This window comes from Aegilops tauschii, chromosome 5 (assembly GCF_002575655.3).
Source record: "Aegilops tauschii subsp. strangulata cultivar AL8/78 chromosome 5, Aet v6.0, whole genome shotgun sequence".
Taxonomy (NCBI): Eukaryota; Viridiplantae; Streptophyta; class Magnoliopsida; order Poales; family Poaceae; genus Aegilops; species Aegilops tauschii.
The window spans coordinates 72926137-72944881 of record NC_053039.3 but is presented as its reverse complement, the minus strand read 5'-3'; the positions used below and the strand labels follow the sequence as shown (position 1 = coordinate 72944881).

Here is an 18745-nt window from a genome sequence, read left to right as displayed (position 1 = left end):
CCAAGGAGATCGTAAATTTTGCTTTCTGTACATATTGGTTAATTCATTGTTGGATTTCTATTTGAAAAAGTACACTCTTGAATTTCTATTTGAAAGAGTTTCTCGAAGTTATAATTTTTGTGACATATAGTTTACATTTTATTAGTTAAATTTGTTGGTCAAACATTAGCCCAAAATGAGAGGGGGGCTAATAAACCCGACGGAGGTAGTAATTCGTCACGCTCGGCGTGGATTAAGATCGATCCTAAAACGGACACGGTATCTGCTCAACGAGGAGAGTGATATGGGAGCCGGCCGTCTAGTTTTTTAAATGTCTGTCTCAGTATTCTATATTTCATTAATCTTATGAATGATCAAAGTTTGGTTCAAAATAGTAGAAGCCTTAATAAATCTGGACCGAGGTAGTAACAGCTCTGCCCAAGCTGGACAACTCGTTAGGCAATGCCATCATCGGCGTCTCCTGCACACCTCAGCTCCTGCTCGGCGTTGACTGCTTTGGCGGCCGCGAGCTCCTTGCTTTTGCCCCACAGAAACGCATAGAGGTCGACGACAACGAGCGCCGCTCCCAGCACGCCTCCGAGGTAGACGTCGGTTCCGAGCACGACGGCGTCTACGGCGGTGGTGGCGACGAGCGACAGGGAGTTGAACATGGGAGGGTAAATCGGGCCGCGGCGCTCCACCGCCCACGACACGAGCACGAACGTGACGCCCGTGTTGAACACCCCGGAGTAGACCACCGTGGCCAGCTGCAGGTCCCAGCGCAGCGTCCACGTGCGCGCCCATTCATGTCCGTCACCGGCGGGGGCGAGGACGACCGCCACGGCCGCGGCCACGGCAGACTGCAGGCTGCCCCCGACGCACGTGAGCGCCGTGGCCCAGTACCGGGACGGGAACACCTTGGCAACCTTGGCCTGCACGACGAACCAGAGCGCGTAGCTGACGCAGCTCCGCACAGGAAAAGCGTGCCGATGGCCATGTCGCGGCCGCCGTGTGGCGAGGCGACGTGGGGGTTGGCGTGGGAGGACTGCCGGAGGTGCGGCAGCAGGAGATGGGTGCCCTTGCAGAGGCTGACGACCATGGTGCCGGCGACGCCCACGACAGCTCCGAGGAGCTTCATCCTGCTGGCCCAGGCGGCGAGGGAGAGGCGCTCGGCCCGGAGCACGACGGCGATGATGAAGGTGGCGATGGGGATGAGGTTGAGGAAGTTGACGGCGTATGCGGCGCTGGTGGCCCTCAGGCCGCAGTAATACAACCCCATCGCCAGCAGTACTCTACATACATATACATACATAAACATGTGAGAGGAATATTAATGTAAATTGAAAATAATTAAGAATGAGTTTATCCACAAAATGTATGCCAGAATTAATCTGCATCTGTACATCTCCATTCCAGTTATATGTACTAACTAGCCTAAAAAACGTCTTACATTTTGAGACAGAGGTATTACTTTTCTTCTACTCAGAACAAGATTATGCTTTTTCCCTCTAAAAACATGATATTTTTCTTTCTTTTGGATTTGCTGTTTAATTATAACTAAGGTGACTTGTGCCTTGGTTGAAGTTTGCAAACGGGCAAATCACACATGCATTTCTAAAAATAGAACTGCTGGCTGCATAAAATACAAGCTACTAGTTGTAAGAATAGATTGGGAGTGTGCCTCAAAAAAAAAAGAATAGATTGGGAGTGGTTGTAGTGCGAACCCGAACGTTGCGTTGAGGGAAATTCAGCCCAACACTCGCGGGTTCACTTTCTTCCACATCTCCCTGCAACAGTTAATTTAATTAATTACTATCAAAAAACAACTAGGCAGGAACTTATTAATCAGTGCAAGAAGAACAAGCTAGCTAGGCAACTAAAGAAATGACCAGGACACATCAGAAAAATGGATGCATGGGAGATACTGTTCTTTCCGTATACTGCATGCATGCATCGACGGGAGGAGACGTTATCTCAGTTATTAATTACCATCTCGGTTATTCGCAGCAATAAAATTTAGTTAGCATCTCAGTTACTAATTTCTTGTGCTCTCACTTGAAGAGGTTAATACGTATTCACAAGAGTAGGTGTGACTTTCCAAATTGACACACAGACAGAGTAGCTAATACATTAATTAGTGCTGATCTCGTTCCATTAGCAGTTCAGTTGGCGTGTCTAGCGCTAGCTAGCTACTCCCTTCGTTTCAAAATAGACGACTCAACTTTATATTAATTTTAATATAAAGTTAATATAAATTTGAGTCGTTTATTTTGGAACGGAGGGAGTAGCTGTCAGGACACTGACCCAACTGATCAAAACACAGACCAGCTGATCCTTGTCCGAACTTCCCAATTCTGTCAAGTGCTTGTCTGGTACATTTCGCAAAAAAAAAAAGGTGTTTCTCTTGTACACACACTCTTAAGCAGAGGGTAGGAGTATAATCATTTTCCAAATCGAAGAAGAATGGTACAATTAGCAATAATGCTACACCTACAAAGGTTTGCATAACCTTCCAAACTAATTATCTCTCTCCCCCATTTTAAATGAGGTGGACCCCCTCATCCCCTATTACCAATCACAATCCTCCGCATCAGTTTATACGTAATTTTTTTAAGTAAATCTTTGTAGATGTAGCATTAATTAGTGTGTTTCTACTACTATGTGCATGCATGCATGATCACGGCCGTCGATCCATCGATCAGCACAAATGGAGAGAGTTGCATGCATGCGTGTAGTGTATGTCTAGCGCTGTCACGAAAACTAGCTAATTTGTATGTTAATCGCCCCAAAACTACAAAAGATTGTTTAATTTGGCAGTTGTGGCCAAATGTGTGCCAGTGTCAAAGGTTTTACTACTTTCATGATAGTATCAAAATACGTCTTATATTAAATTAGAGAGGCAGTGCGTGCGGACATGTATTGCTAATTAAATAACCTGCGTGAATAATATCTATATATGACCCAGACCATCATATTAACACGGCAACTAATTAATCGGCCCGCGCGGGTCAAATATACGTCGATCCACTGGTTCGTCACTCGAGCTAGCTTTAGCTACATGGTCGGCGTCGCATGCATAGCATAGCATAGCATAGTGAATTAATTAGCTAATAAATAACCAGTATACTGAAACAAAATACGTACAAAAGACGGTTTATCCATGAATGAATGGATGACGCATGGAAATATACAGTTTGGGGCGGACGCGGCGAACACGCATCGCACGCCGTACAGCAAAAGAATAGTGCGAGTGTACGTACTTTCTCTAGACCTAATCGATGGATGTGGCACCGTACTACGTATACCATCGATCGATGGGTCACGCGTGCGTACCTCTCGAAGACGACGGCGAGGGGGAAGACGAAGGCGGCGGCGGCGAGGTTCCGGTAGACGAGCAGGACGAGCGGGTGCATGCCGCTGTTGAGAGCCACCTTGGAAAGCAGCATGGTCACCACCGTGAGCACCTGCACCAGCACCATGCCGGCCGGCAGCGCCACCCGCTCCGCCTGCCTCCTCCTCCGCCCCCGCCATGACGGCCACGTCGCCATCGCGCCCCGCCATGTCCCGAGTCACGGAGTCAGGGACGATCGAGATCGAGAGCTTGATTCCCTGGGACAAGAGCAAGGAGGAATGCAACGCCGAGAGGCAAGACGGGGGAGATATATAGCCAGGAAGGAGCAAGCAAGGCGATATGATGCTGGAGAATGCAGCTGGTCAGTGGCTTTGCACTGCGTAACGTACGTGTGGTTACTTGGTTACATCTACTCCATTCCATACATACACAGTGTTTCAAGAACCGGTCCATGCACCTCTACCTCCCCGCAAAAAAAAACCAAAAAAAAACTGACATCCCCCAATCAATTGTGATATTTTGTGATACAAATGCAAAAGATTTTGCAAAGAAATTAATAATAACTAGTGATTAAATTGCCTGAAGATGAATAGATCAGAAATTTTCCCGTAAATATTTTTTTTTTGCTTGAGCCGGTCCTGGCTCAAACAGGTTCAAAACTCCGAATTATTGTGCTGGGCCAATAAGAGACCGCCACATGTCCTTGTTTGCCAACATCTCACATTAATATTTTTTCTGAAGTTTTGGCGAGTTTATTCGAATAACAATCAAATCATTTACATGTGTTGGGACTAGAAAGTTAGGAGGCCGATCCTGCCAAGAAAATCCAGTCCTCTGAATGAAGCCAAACCCATCAAGCTCATGAGCAGCAAGGTAGCCTCTCGTTTACAGTATGACATTGTCGCCCTACCAAATTCCGCCGTGAACTTTTGGCAATCATCTCTAACAACCGGTTTTGAAGCACGCTACTCCGATGGATTTAATATGGCTTGTTCGATTTTGTTGTGCTCTTACTGCCTCGGTCCTTCCTCACTTGGTCTACCGAAGGGAATACCAAATAGCTTCTCCAGACCGTATCTACATAGAGAGAAACACAAGAATTGTAGCTAGCATGGACGGTTTCTTACTACGGTCGGCAGTCGTTGGTGAAAGCTGAATAAAACTGTTGCTTATTGATGATTTGGTGCGACATACAAGAGTATATAAGAGGGTACAAACCGACTTGGGGTAGGGGTACAAAACTGACTTGGACTAGAAGTCGTATACCATAATGACTACTCTAACATTCCCCCGCAGTATCAACAGCAGGCTCGACGACGTTGAGACTGAAACAGATATCTTGAAACGGCTTAGTAGGCAGTGCCTTGGTGAAAATGTCAGCAAACTGAGCCGTAGAGGGAACATGAAGCACCCGAACCTGACCAAGAGCAACCTTTTCACGAACAAAATGAATATCAATCTCAATATGCTTTGTGCGTCGGTGTTGAACTGGATTGCTGGTCATGTAGACTGCTGATATGTTGTCACAGTAGACAATAGTGGCCTGCTCAATAGGCATGTGTAGCTCGGAGAGTAACTGCCGAATCCAGATGGTATCTGCAACGGCATGTGTCACAGCGCGATACTCAGCCTCGGCCGACGAACGTGAGACTGTAACCTGTCTTTTTGAAGACCAAGAAATCAAATTGTTACCAAGAAAAACACAAAAACCGGAAGTGGACCTTCGAGTGTCAGGACAACCAGCCCAGTCTGCATCAGAGTATGCGGTAAGCGAGTTTGGAGAAGAATTATTGAGGTGGAGACCATGATTGAGAGTTCCTTTTAAATACCGAAGAATGCGTTTAACATGATTATAGTGAGGAACCCGGGGATCATGCATATAGAGACATGCTTGTTGAACAGCAAAAGAGATTTCAGGACGAGTAATGGTGAGATATTGGAGAGCACCTGTTAGGCTACGGTAGAGAGTAGGATCGAAAAAGGGTTCACCGGTAGCCGAAAGTTTAAAACTAGTATCGACAGGAGTGCGAGATGATTGACTGTCAAGCATACCAACACGATTAAGAAGATCAAGAATATACTGGCGCTGGGAAAGAAAAAGGCTGGAGGAATCTCGAACAACAGCAATGCCTAAGAAATGATGAAGGAGTCCTAGGTCAGTCATAGAAAATTCAGATCTAAGAAGAGAGACAATATGATCTAAGAACTTTTGAGAGGAGGCGGTAAGAATGATATCATCTACATAGAGAAGTAAATAGGCAGTATCAGAAGTTTGATGATACACAAAAAGAGAGGTGTCGGAGAGAGATGGAGTGAAGCCTATTGTTTGAATGAAGGAGGAGAAGCGTTGAAACCAAGCTCGTGGGGCCTGTTTAAGACCGTAGAGAGATTTCTGAAGAAGACATACATGAGTTGGAAAGGATGGATTTTCAAAACCCAGAGGTTGCTGGCAGTAGACAGTTTCTTGAAGGGAACCATGGAGGAAAGCATTTTTAACATCAAGTTGGTGAATGGGCCATGAAGAGGAGACAACAACACTAAGAACGGTGCGAATGGTGCTAGGTTTAACAACAGGAGAGAAGGTTTCTTCGTAATCAATTCCTTGTTGCTGAGAAAAGCCACGACAAACCCACCTGGCTTTATATCGTGAGAGGCTCCCATCGGAGTGGAACTTTTGGCGAAAAATCCATTTGCCAGAAACAATATTTGTATTGGGAGGACGAGGAACAAGTTGCCAGGTGTTGTTTTGAAGTAAAGCATTATATTCTTCTTGCTTGGCAGCGGCCCAATTGGGATCAAGTAGAGCAGTTTTGTAATTCTTTGGAAGAGAAGTGAGAGATACGGAGGTATGAAGGTTTAGGCGGTCTTGGGGTTGATGAAATCCTGATTTGGCCCTAGTACGCATGCGATGATCATTAATCGGGGCTGCTATAGGAATAGCACGAGGGGGTAAGGTGGGTACTGGTGAGTCCGGCGCAGCGGAAGAGTCGGACAAAGGAGTAGGGCTGGGTGGTGGAGTGGGAGCAGGGCTGGGTGGTGGAGTGGGAGTAGGGGCCGGGGGTGTTGGGGAGGAAGCAGGGGTCGGGGGAGTTGGAGACGTCTCGGGTGGGGTGAGTGTATGGTTGGGATTGGCTATGGTGGGTGTTAATGGTGGTGGTGATAAGTTGTGTTCGGCAGGTAGGGGAGTATATAGTTGGAAAGGACGGGGAGAGGGGGTGTTTGCGGAGCTAGGGGTGTTGGATGGTGTAGTAGTGCGTTGTGAGAAAGGAAAAATGTGCTCAGCAAACGTGACATGACGAGAGACATGAACGTGTCCGGTGTGAAGGTCGAGGCAGCGATAGCCTTTGTGCTCGTCAGAGAAGCCGAGAAAAGCACATGGGATAGAGCGTGGTAATAATTTATTTGCAGAAGTGGCGTAGGCATTGGGAAAACAGAGACAGCCGAAAACACGAACTGCGGAGTAGTCGGGGTGGGAAAGAAAGAGGGAATAATAGGGAGTAGTGTTGGGTTTAGTTTTAGAAGGTCGAATATTTAGAAGGAAGGTGGCCATGTGTAGGGCTTCAGCCCAAAACTTGTGAGGCATAGATGATTGAATGAGGAGAGTGCGAACTATATCATTGAGGGTGCGAAGAGAGCGTTCTGCTTTACCATTTTGAGGGGAGGTGTAGGGACATGAGAACCTAAGCAGGATGCCATGTTGTAAGAAGAAAGTACGATTTTTAATGTTATCAAACTCGCGACCATTGTCACATTGGAAAAAGCGAATTGGGAGGAAGAAGTGAACAGACACATAGCGTTGAAAATTAAGGAAAAGAGAATGGACCTCGGATTTGTTGCGTAGAGGAAAAGTCCAGACAAAGTGGGTGAAATCATTTAGGATAACAAGGTAGTATTTAAAACCCGAAATACTTGCAATGGGAGAGGTCCATAAATCACAATGTATTAATTCAAAGGGATAAGTGCTACAAGAACTAGAGGAACTAAAGGGAAGACGCACATGTTTGCCTAATTGACAAGACTCGCAAAACACAGAATTATGAGAGTCCCTATGACATGGTATGGTAAATTCACTAAGCATAGAAGCTAAGACGGCGGGGTTGGGATGGCCCAAGCGACGATGCCAGAGATCGACGGAGGCCAGCATGGATGTTGGAGGGGTGGCGGTAGGAACTCCATTAAGAGAATAAAGATCACCGGAGCTATTGAAGCGAGCGATCTCGGCCTTGGTCAGGTAATCCTTCACGGATAAACCAAAAGGGTCAAATTCAGCCGAAACTAGATTGTCGCGGCGAACAGAGATAAGATTTTTAATGAGGGCGGGTGCAACTAGAACATCGCGAAGTAAAAGAGGTTTGGTGGAAGAGGGAAGTTGAGCCTGACCAACACAATATATAGGAATAGATGATCCATCTCCAAGGATAATGGAAAGGAAAGGAGATTTAGTGCAAGAAGATAACCAATTACTAGATGCAGACATATGACTAGAGGCCCCTAAATCAAAGATCCAATCCGTACCTGAGTTTCCTTGTGCAGCAAAGTTATTCATGGCCTGGAGAAAGGCAGCTTGATCCCAGCTCGGCGTCGCAGGTGAGGGTGGCGTCGGAAGCGGTGCCGGCGGATACGATGGTGAAGGCAGTAGGGCCGGCTGGGGAGTGTAGTAGGCATTGGCCGGCTGTGGTGGGGGTGGCGTCGGGAGCAGGACCGGCTGAGGTGTGTAGTAGGCGCCGCCGTCGGTGCTGTAATGACCATAAGGAGCATACGTCGGGGTGGCGTGATAGGCATTGGCCGGCTGTCGGGGGTTGAGAACCCCGGGAGCACCAGTAGGCGGCCGAAGGCCGGGTTGCCAGGCACCTGAGTATGCCGGCGGAGCACCGAGGGTGGACGGAGCGGACCAGGGCATGGGCCATGCTTGAACAAGCCCCGTCCAAGGATCATGAGGAGGCCGCCATGCAACTGCAGATGGAGCACTGGTGGGTGGTGCAGGACTCGGTGCTGGGGATGTCGTAGGCGGAACCGAACGAGTCAACGGCGGCCTGTAGATAGGGTTTTTGCCGCGGTAGTTCGGACTAGGACGCCAGCCTGGGGGCGGTTCAACAGATGACGATGCGGACGGCCCGGCGGCAGGAGCCGGCCTGGAAGGCGGCGCTGGTGTAGACGACAGAGGAGGACGAGCCGCAGCATGAAAGACCTTGGGGCGAGAGTCCTTGCTAGCTTGTGTTTCCGCCGCGAGTTGTAGCAAGGAACGAACTTCAGCGAAGGTAGGAGGGGGCCGTATCATCGGTATGAACGAGGCTTGCTTGTCAAAGTCTTCGCTGAGGCCGACGACGACGATATTGATTAGCTGTGAGTCGCTAACTGTATCGCCGAGTTCGCGGAGCTCATCACCAATGGTCTTAACGCGCTGGCAGAACAGGTTCACCGGGGCGTCTCCTTGCACCATATTGCGAAGCTCGGTGTGGAGAGCGTTTTTTCGAGCGTCGGTGTTGTTTTGGAAGAGCTGACGGAGGGAGTGCCAGATGTTGGCAGCGGTGGCGCCGTCGTGATCGAGCATGTTGAAGATCTCGGTGGTGATGCGGGTGTAGAACCACTGGACGATCGCGAGATCGTCTTTCAAGCATTGCGGATCGTCGGGGCGGGAAACACAGTTGGCGGCGACATGCGAGCGCAGGTTGCAGCGGCCGAGGTGGAGATCGAAGAGATGTCTCCAATGATAGTAGTTGTGGGCGGCGAGATCAAGAACCATGGGGATGTAGGGGCTGACGTCGGAGATTGTGTCAGCAAGAGATATTGGTGCGGCGAGGATCGGTGCAGGGTAGTTTTGTGGAGCTATGGTGACGGCCGAGAGAGAAGCGGCCGCGGCGTTGGCGGCCTTGGCGATGAGTGCGGCCCGGCGCTCGAAGTAGCCGGGCGGCGGCGGCGGCGGTGGCGTTGGCGGAGCCATACCCTAAACCCTGGGACCGGTATCTGATACCATGAAAGCTGAATAAAACTGTTGCTTATTGATGATTTGGTGCGGCATACAAGAGTATATAAGAGGGTACAAACCGACTTGGGGTAGGGATACAAAACTAACTTGGACTAGAAGTCGTATACCATAACGACTACTCTACCAGTTGGTTCGTCTACCACCAGTCGAGAATGGTGTGGATGTCGGTGGACATAGAGAAGAGGAGGAGCATGTCGTTGTAGTTTTTCTATTCGTGGGCTTCGAAGTATTAGGAGTCTCAATCTAGAGTGGTGAGGTGCATGTCTATACAGATTGACTCCGGGATGTCGTGGAACCCCAAGAGGACGACAGAATCTCACCAGAGCCAGAGATCAACACGGCGGTGATCCTTCATTAAACTCGAATAATACGGCCTCCAATCTCCACATTTAGAGTACTTCGACTCAATTCCTTTGGCAGGAGGCGTTAATTGGTCTGGCAACACAACATGAAGGTCTTGAGGTGAGACGAGGTGGCTTGGCACGACATTGTAGAAAATATATGTGGTCGTGCTATGGAAAAGGGGCGGACATATATAAGCGATGTGCTCCATAGCGACGGTGAAGCGGAGTGGGAGGAGGGACCACCAGCGGCATCGGATGGGAGATATCGGTGGTTGCATACTAGAATAGGAGATGTTAGAAGTGACGGGCGCTTCGTACTAGCAAGGAGAAGAAAAGCACGTAGAAAAGGGTCCCAAGCAACAAGACGAATAGGGGAAACAAAATCGCGAGATCGCGAGATCGTCTTTCAAGCATTGCGGATCGTCGGGGCGGGAAACACAGTTGGCGGCGACATGCGAGCGCAGGTTGCAGCGGCCGAGGTGGAGATCGAAGAGATGTCTCCAATGATAGTAGTTGTGGGCGGCGAGATCAAGAACCATGGGGATGTAGGGGCTGACGTCGGAGATTGTGTCAGCAAGAGATATTGGTGCGGCGAGGATCGGTGCAGGGTAGTTTTGTGGAGCTATGGTGACGGCCGAGAGAGAAGCGGCCGCGGCGTTGGCGGCCTTGGCGATGAGTGCGGCCCGGCGCTCGAAGTAGCCGGGCGGCGGCGGCGGCGGTGGCGTTGGCGGAGCCATACCCTAAACCCTGGGACCGGTATCTGATACCATGAAAGCTGAATAAAACTGTTGCTTATTGATGATTTGGTGCGGCATACAAGAGTATATAAGAGGGTACAAACCGACTTGGGGTAGGGATACAAAACTAACTTGGACTAGAAGTCGTATACCATAACGACTACTCTACCAGTTGGTTCGTCTACCACCAGTCGAGAATGGTGTGGATGTCGGTGGACATAGAGAAGAGGAGGAGCATGTCGTTGTAGTTTTTCTATTCGTGGGCTTCGAAGTATTAGGAGTCTCAATCTAGAGTGGTGAGGTGCATGTCTATACAGATTGACTCCGGGATGTCGTGGAACCCCAAGAGGACGACAGAATCTCACCAGAGCCAGAGATCAACACGGCGGTGATCCTTCATTAAACTCGAATAATACGGCCTCCAATCTCCACATTTAGAGTACTTCGACTCAATTCCTTTGGCAGGAGGCGTTAATTGGTCTGGCAACACAACATGAAGGTCTTGAGGTGAGACGAGGTGGCTTGGCACGACATTGTAGAAAATATATGTGGTCGTGCTATGGAAAAGGGGCGGACATATATAAGCGATGTGCTCCATAGCGACGGTGAAGCGGAGTGGGAGGAGGGACCACCAGCGGCATCGGATGGGAGATATCGGTGGTTGCATACTAGAATAGGAGATGTTAGAAGTGACGGGCGCTTCGTACTAGCAAGGAGAAGAAAAGCACGTAGAAAAGGGTCCCAAGCAACAAGACGAATAGGGGAAACAAAATTAGACATGCCCCCCCCCCCCCCCCCCCCCCCAATATGTGGCGGTGTCCTATTGGCCCTAGACCATAATTCATGTAGGGAGCCCAGTAGGTGAGCAGGGCCGGGTTCAAACAAGTAGGGAAATATTTGGAATATATTGAGACAATTCATTTAGTTTGTATTCCTGAGATATTACACAATTAATACATGTGGCATGGTTAATATATTGATACAATCACATCCATTCACTCTCTAGTTGTTGGGGACGGTCAAGTCGACATTACTTTACTTGTCATATCTCTCTCTTTTTTGTACAGAGTGAGTTCCGAATTGATTGTCTCATTTGGGAATAGTCCTTCATCGTGACGACTACCTTCCTTTATAACTAATTTGATTGTCTCATTGAGAATAGACCTTCCTTTAAAACTAATTACAAGTATTATTTTAGCTTTTATTTAGCCAAATTTGTATGGTCGATGGAACTCGGTGCGTTTGGTCTTGCTCAGCCAACCTGATAGAAATAATGACATGGCTTCGCATTGCATCGTGTGGTTTATAATGCAGCCCACATCCTGCTGACGACATCCATGGCGAACACCATCCCAGCAGATGTTCGGTCAAATGGCATTAAGCTTTTTTGTTGAAGTTTTTGTTATTTTCTAGAGTAAGCATGATGGTGGGGTACTCAGTGAAGGAGGATCACTTGTTGTGGGCTGCATTGTTGGTCTTATCTGCGGACTTTGTAGGAAAGAACTCAAGGGCTCGATCTGTTGGCAGCACATGCATACTTCATTTCATGCGCGAAAGAACTTCGCGCCCTACAACATGCATGTCATCCATAAACGCAAGTGAAGTCGATATCGCATCGACGGTACACCATCTGCAACTCCGTCATGATGTTTCACAGTGGAGGAAATGTGGCCATCAGGCTCTCGCCAATCATGGAGATCATAAATTTGCTTCATGTACATGTCGGTTAACTTATTCATCCACTCAATGTTGCTCTACATGTTGTATAGTTTGCATGCTCTACTGTGATGTACTACAGGACTGAGAGCAGGCCATTCACGCACATTTGGATGAAGCTAAGGGGCATCATGTGTGGGAGGTCATGTGCTAGCTCTCATTCTAGTATCGTTGAATTTGAAATCAGTGAATTCACAAAACTTGTTGAAGATCCGGTTCACCTTTAGACTATTGTTACATATTTACATGCTATTTATGGATGAATTGTCCTATTTTTTATTTTATTTTTAGTGTTGTGGTTTTTGAAAAAAAAACATAGACGGACATTTAGGGAACAGGATGGCCGGCTCTAAGAGCATCTCCAGCCGCGCCCCCAACAGGCCCCCCAGGCCACTTTTTCGGCGCCGGCGCCAAAAAGACGCCCCAGTCGCGGCCCCAGGACGCCGAAAATCGTCGGTTCGGCTCTTTTTCTGCCCGGCGGTCACAGGCCGAAGCCGGCGCACTGGGGGGCAATTGGCGGCTCCGGCGCAAGGGAAAAGCGCGGCTGGCCCACACCGTCAGGGGAAAAGTCAAGGTTTTCTTCCCCGACTCGCCTCCCAACCCCCGCGCCCTCGGCCGCCACTAGCTATATCCCGGCGCCGCCCGCCGCCCTTCACTGCTAGATAGCCACTCCCCGCCGGAAAAATAGCAGAGCTTCGCCGCGGCAGCCCCTCCAACAGCAGCTGGGCGTTTCCGGCCGCCGTTTCCGGCTGCGGAGGGGCAGTTTAGCGGCGGGTACACGCCCACCGGGCGCAAGGTGTTCGGCGATTTGCCTGCCTCGGCGATGGACTCGGATGACGAGGAAGCGCTCGCCGCGCTGCTGGAAGAGGAAGCCGAGGCCGACGTCCAGGAAGAAGAGCATCTCATGGTGCTCGCCGCCCTCGCCCAGCTGTTGGCGAGCAATGAAAAGCCGTGGCGAGGTGGGTCGGCGCCGGGGCGGGTGAAAGCAAAGAACCGACATCGTCTCGAAGGCTACTGCATGCTCTACTCCGACTACTTCGCCGATGCTCCACTTCACGGCGAGAAAACATTTCGGCGCCGTTATCGGATGAGCCGAAAGCTCTTCCTCAGGATTGTGAATTCCATCCGGGAGTTCGACAACTACTTCAAGTGCAAGATGGATTGCACCGGCCCTTGGATTCACCTCCATCCAGAAGTGCACGACAGCGATGAGGATGCTTGCATACGGAGCTCCCGGTGATTCACTCGACGACTATGGGCGCATGGCCGAGTCCACCAGCATAGAGTGTTTCTACAAGTTCTGTCGGGCAGTAGTGGCAGTGTTTGGACCGCAATACTTGAGAACACCCTATGCGGAAGACACTGCTCGGATCCTAGCACAGAATACAGCAAGAGGATTTCCTGGGATGCTTGGAAGCATCGACTGCATGCATTGGAAATGGAAGAATTGCCCATTTGCTTGGCAGGGGATGTACAAAGGCGCCAAAGGCGGTTGCAGTGTGGTACTTGAGGCGGTGGCCACACAGGACCTCTGGATTTGGCACTCCTTTTTTGGTATGCCAGGAACTCACAATGACATCAACGTGCTGCAGTGCTCTCCTGTCTTTGCCAAACTTGTTGAAGGTCATTATCCTCCGATGAACTTCGAGATCAATGGGCGGCACTACAACAAGGGGTACTATCTAGCTGATGGCATCTATCCGAGATGGTCGACATTTGTGAAGACGATCTCAAACCCTGTGGCAGGAGGCAAGAACGCCTGGTTTGCAAAGATTCAAGAGGCTTACAGGAAGGATGTCGAGCGGGCATTTGGTGTGCTCCAATCTTGATTTGTTGTTGTCCGGTACCCCGCTCAGACCTGGTCCAAAGATCAAATGTGGGAGATTATGACTTGCTGTGTCATCTTGCACAACATGATCATCGTGAGCGAGCAAGAAGACCCAATGTTTGACACTGAACCATACTACAGGCAGGGTCCTCTAGCCGAAGTTGATCACCAGCTACCGGCAACCTGGACTGCCTATCTCAGTATGCGTCAGGAGATCCGAGACCCACGGGTGCATCATCAACTGCAGAAAGATCTGATTGAGCACCTATGGAGGCTCAAGGGGGACGCCGTGTGATGAAATATGAGTTTTTATTTGTTGAACTATATAATTTGTATTGAACTATTTGTTGTTGTAGTATTTTGTTGAAGTATTTGATTTTTCTGTGATGAAATATGTGATAAGAAAAAATTGTGTTGATAATTAAACGCCGAGACACGGCGAACCACGCCAAATATGAGCTTATTCTCGCCCATATGGGCCCTTTAATTCGCCGAAATGGGGCTGAAAAGTGGGCCAATTTCGGCGCCTGGGGACAAGCTGGGGCGACGACTGGGCGCAAAACCGCCTCCAGTGCCGATTGTATCGCCGGTTTGCCTTCAGAAGGCGATTTTTATGCGTCCTGAGGGGGCAACGGCTGGAGATGCTCTAACTCTCAGTGCACAGGAATTAATCCACGCCGAGCGCGTGACGAACTAGCACAGATAGCAGCATAAAATAACTCTGCCAGTCTTATGTCCCGGACACATTGGAATGACTGTGTGCGATGTGATCACAGATTCATACGGCTCAATAGTTCAATTAATTCCATCGATATCTGTACCCAAGCTGGATAAAATCGCTAGGCAATGCCATCGTCGGTGTCTCCTGCACACCGCAGCTCCTGCTCGGCGTTGACCGCTTTGGCGGCCGCGAGCTCCTTGCTTTTGCCCCACAGAAACGCATAGAGGCCGACGACGACGAGCGCCGCTCCCAGCACGCCGCCGAGGTACACGTCGGTTCCGAGTACGACGGCGTCGACGGCGGTGGTGGCGACGAGCGACAGGGAGTTGAACATGGGAGGGTACACCGGGCCGCGGCGCTCCACCGCCCACGACACGAGCACGAACGTGACGCCCGTGTTGAACACCCCGGAGTAGACCACCGTGGCCAGCTGCAGGTCCCAGCGCAGCGTCCACGTGCGCGCCCATCCATGTCCGTCGCCGGCGGGGGCGAGGACGACCGCCACGGCCGCGGCCACGGCAGACTGCAAGCTGCCCGCGGCGCACGTGAGTGCCGTGGCCCAGTACCGGGACGGGAACACCTTGGCGACCTTGGCCTGCACGACGAACCAGAGCGCGTAGCTGACGCAGCTCCCGCACAGGAAAAGCGTGCCGATGGCCATGTCGCGGCCGCCGTGGGGCGAGGCGACGTGGGGGTTGGCATGGAAGGACTGCCGGAGGTGCGGCAGCAGGAGATGGGTGCCCTTGCAGAGGCTGACGACCATGGTGCCGGCGACGCCCACGACAGCTCCGAGGAGCTTCATCCTGCTGGCCCAGACGGCGAGGGACAGGCTCTCGGCTCGGAGCGCAACGGCGATGATGAAGGTAGCGATGGGGATGAGGTTGAGGAAGTTGACGGCGTAGGCGGCGCTGGTGGTCCGCAAGCCGCAGTAATACAGCCCCATCGCCAACAGTACTCTACATACATATACATACATAAGCTTGTGAGAGGAATATTAATGTGAATCGAAAATAATTAAGAATGAGTTTATGCACAATATGTATGCCAGAATTAATCTGCATTCCAGTTGCACGTACTACTTTTCTTGTACTCAGAACAAGATTATGCTTTTTCCCTTGAAAACATTATGTATTTTTTTTTAGATTTGCTGTTTAATTATAACTAAGGTTTCTTGTGCCTTTGCAGAAGTTTGCAAACGGGCAAATCACAAATGCATTTCTGAATATAGAACTGCTGGCTGCACAAAATACAAGCTACTACTAGTTGTGAGAATAGATTGGGAGTGGTTGTAGTGCGAACCCGAACGTTGCGTTGAGGGAAATCCAGCCCAGCACTCGCGGGTTCACCTTCTTCCACATCTCCCTGCAACAGTTAATTTAATTAATTACTATCAAAAAACAACTAGGCAGGAACTTATTAATCAGTGCAAGAAGAACAAGCTAGCTAGGCAACTAAAGAAATGACCAGGACACATCAGAAAAACGGATGCATGGGAGATACTGTTCTTTCCATATACTGCATGCATGCATCGACGGGAAGAGACGTTATCTCAGTTATTAGTTATTATTTTTTAGAACATCTTAGTTATTAATTACCATCTCGGTTATTCGCAGCAATAAAAATTACTAGCATCTCGGTTAATTAGTAGTAGAGGTACGTACTACTAATTTCTTGTGCTCTCACTTGAAGAGGGTTAATACGTATTCACAAGAGTAGGTGTGACTTTCCAAATTGACACACAGACAGAGTAGCTAGTACATTAATTAGTGCTGATCTCGTTCCATTAGCAGTTCAGTTGGCGTGTCTAGCGCTAGCTAGCTAGCTGTCAGGACACTGACCCAACTAATCAAAACACAGACCAGCTGATCCTTGTCCGAACTTTCCACTTCTGTCAAGTGTTAGTCTGGTACATTTCGCAAAACAAAACAGGTGTTTGTATTGTACAGACACTATTAAGCAGTAGGGCAGGAGTATACATCATTTTCCAAATCGGAGAAGAGTGGTACAATTAATTAGCAATAGTGCTACACCTATAAAGGTTTGCATAACCTTCCAAACTAATTCTCTCTCCCTCTTGATTTTAAGTCGGGTGGGCACCCTCATTCCCCTATTACCAATCACAATCCTCCCTATCAGTTATTTGTAAGTAAAATCTTGAAGTAAACCTTTGTAGATGTAGTATTAATTAGTGCACGGCGTGTTCCTACTACTATGTGCATGCATGCATGCATGATCAGGGTCGATCCCTCGATCAGCACAAATGGAGAGAGTTGCACGCATGTTTCTAGAGCGCTGTCACGAAAACTAGCTAATTTGTACGTTAATCGCCCTAAAATTACCAAAGATTGCCGAATTTGGCAGTTGTGGCCAAATGTGTGTCAGTGTCAAAAGTTTTACTACTTCCATGATAGTGTCAAAATACGTCTTATAATAATTAGAGAGGCAGTGCGTCAGGATACGTATTGCCAATTAAATGAACTGCGTGAATAATATCTATATATGACCCAGACCATCATATTAACACGGCAACTAATCCGCCGGCGCGGGTCAAATATACGTCGATCCACTCGTTCGTCACTCGAGCTAGCTTTAGCTACATGGTCGGCGTCGCATGCATAACATATAGCGAATTAATTAGCTAATAAATAACCAGTATACTGCAAAATACGTACAAAAGACGGTTCATGCATGAATGAATGGATGACACATGGAAATATACAGTTTGGGGCGGACGCGGCGAACACACATCGCACGCCGTACGTGCGTGAAAATTAGTGCAAACGTACGTACTTTCTCTAGAACTAATCGATGGATGTTGCACCGTAGTATACCATCGATCGATTGGTCAGGCGTTGCGTGCGTACCTCTCGAAGACGACGGCGAGGGGGGCGACGAAGGCGGCGCCGACGAGGTTCCGGTAGACGAGCAGGACGAGCGGGTGCATGCCGCTGTTGAGAGCCACCTTGGAAAGCAGCATGGTCACCACCGTCAGCACCTGCACCAGCACCATGCCGGCCGGCAGCGCCACCCGCTCCGCCTGCCTCCTCCTCCTCCTCCTTGCCTCATCCTCCGCCACCGCCATCACGGCCACGTCGCCGTCGCGCCCCGCCATGTCCCGTCGAGATCGAGAGCTTGATTCCCTGGGACAAGAGCAAGGAGGAATGCAATGCCGAGAGGCAAGACGGGGGAGATATATAGCCAGGAAGGAACAAGCACGGCGATATGATGGTGGGATGCAGCTGGTCAGTGGCTTTGCACTTCGTAACGTACGTGTGGTTAGTTGTTACATCTACTCCACTGGATACATACACAGTGTTTCAAGAATCGGTCCATGCACCTCTCCCTCCGTGCAAAAAAAAAAACAACAACAAAAACTGACATCCCCCAATCAATTGTGATATTTTGTGATACAAATGCAAAAGATTTTGCAAACAAATTAACAATAGCTAGAGATTAAATTGCTTGAAGATGAATAGATCGGAAATTTCCCCGTATTTTTTTTTTTTGCTTGAGCCGGTCCTGGCTCAAACGGGTCCAAAACTCCAAATTATTGTGCTGGGCCAATAAGAGACCACCACATGTCCTTGCTTGCCAACATCTTACATTAATTGTTATTTTTTGAAGTTTTGGTGACTTTATTCGAATAACAATCAAATCATTTACATGTGTTGGGACTAAAAGTTAGGAGGCCGATCCTGCCATGAAAATCCGGTCCTCTGAATGAAGCCAAACCCATCAAGCTCATGAGCAGCAAGGTTAGCCTCTCGTTTACAGTGTGACATTGTCGCCCTACCAAATTCCGCCATCAACTTTTGGCAATCATCTGTAAGAGCATCTCCAACAGCCGCGCCAAACTAGCGTCGCGCCGTAAAATTGCCCGTTTTAGCGCGCACAACCGGTATAGTGGCTCCAGCGGGCGCGCAAAAACAGCGCGCGCGGCATATCTAGGTCAGCGCGCGGGCCGAAACAGGATCACGTGCCGCTTATTTGCTGCGCCCGCTCCCGCGCGCTCGCTCGCAACTCCCACCCCCCATCCAGTGGCGCCGCCGCCGCCGCCCGCGCCACCCGGCGACCGTTCCGGC

At 49.4% G+C, this 18745-nt stretch overlaps 1 protein-coding gene and 1 pseudogene across 1 annotated transcript; both read right to left on the bottom strand.

Annotated features, from left to right (window-relative positions):
* Positions 1-214: 214 nt before the first annotated feature.
* Positions 215-3634, bottom strand: LOC109747929 (WAT1-related protein At1g43650-like; annotated as a pseudogene).
* Positions 3635-14609: 10975 nt separating this feature from the next.
* LOC109747928 (WAT1-related protein At5g64700-like) lies at positions 14610-17919 on the bottom strand. The gene is made up of 3 exons (XM_020306971.4): positions 17528-17919; positions 15963-16025; positions 14610-15619 (listed from the first exon to the last, which is right to left on the bottom strand). The coding sequence occupies exons 1-3, from the start codon at positions 17773-17775 to the stop codon at positions 14782-14784; spliced, it is 1149 nt and encodes a 382-aa protein (XP_020162560.1). The 5' UTR covers positions 17776-17919; the 3' UTR covers positions 14610-14781.
* Positions 17920-18745: the final 826 nt, after the last annotated feature.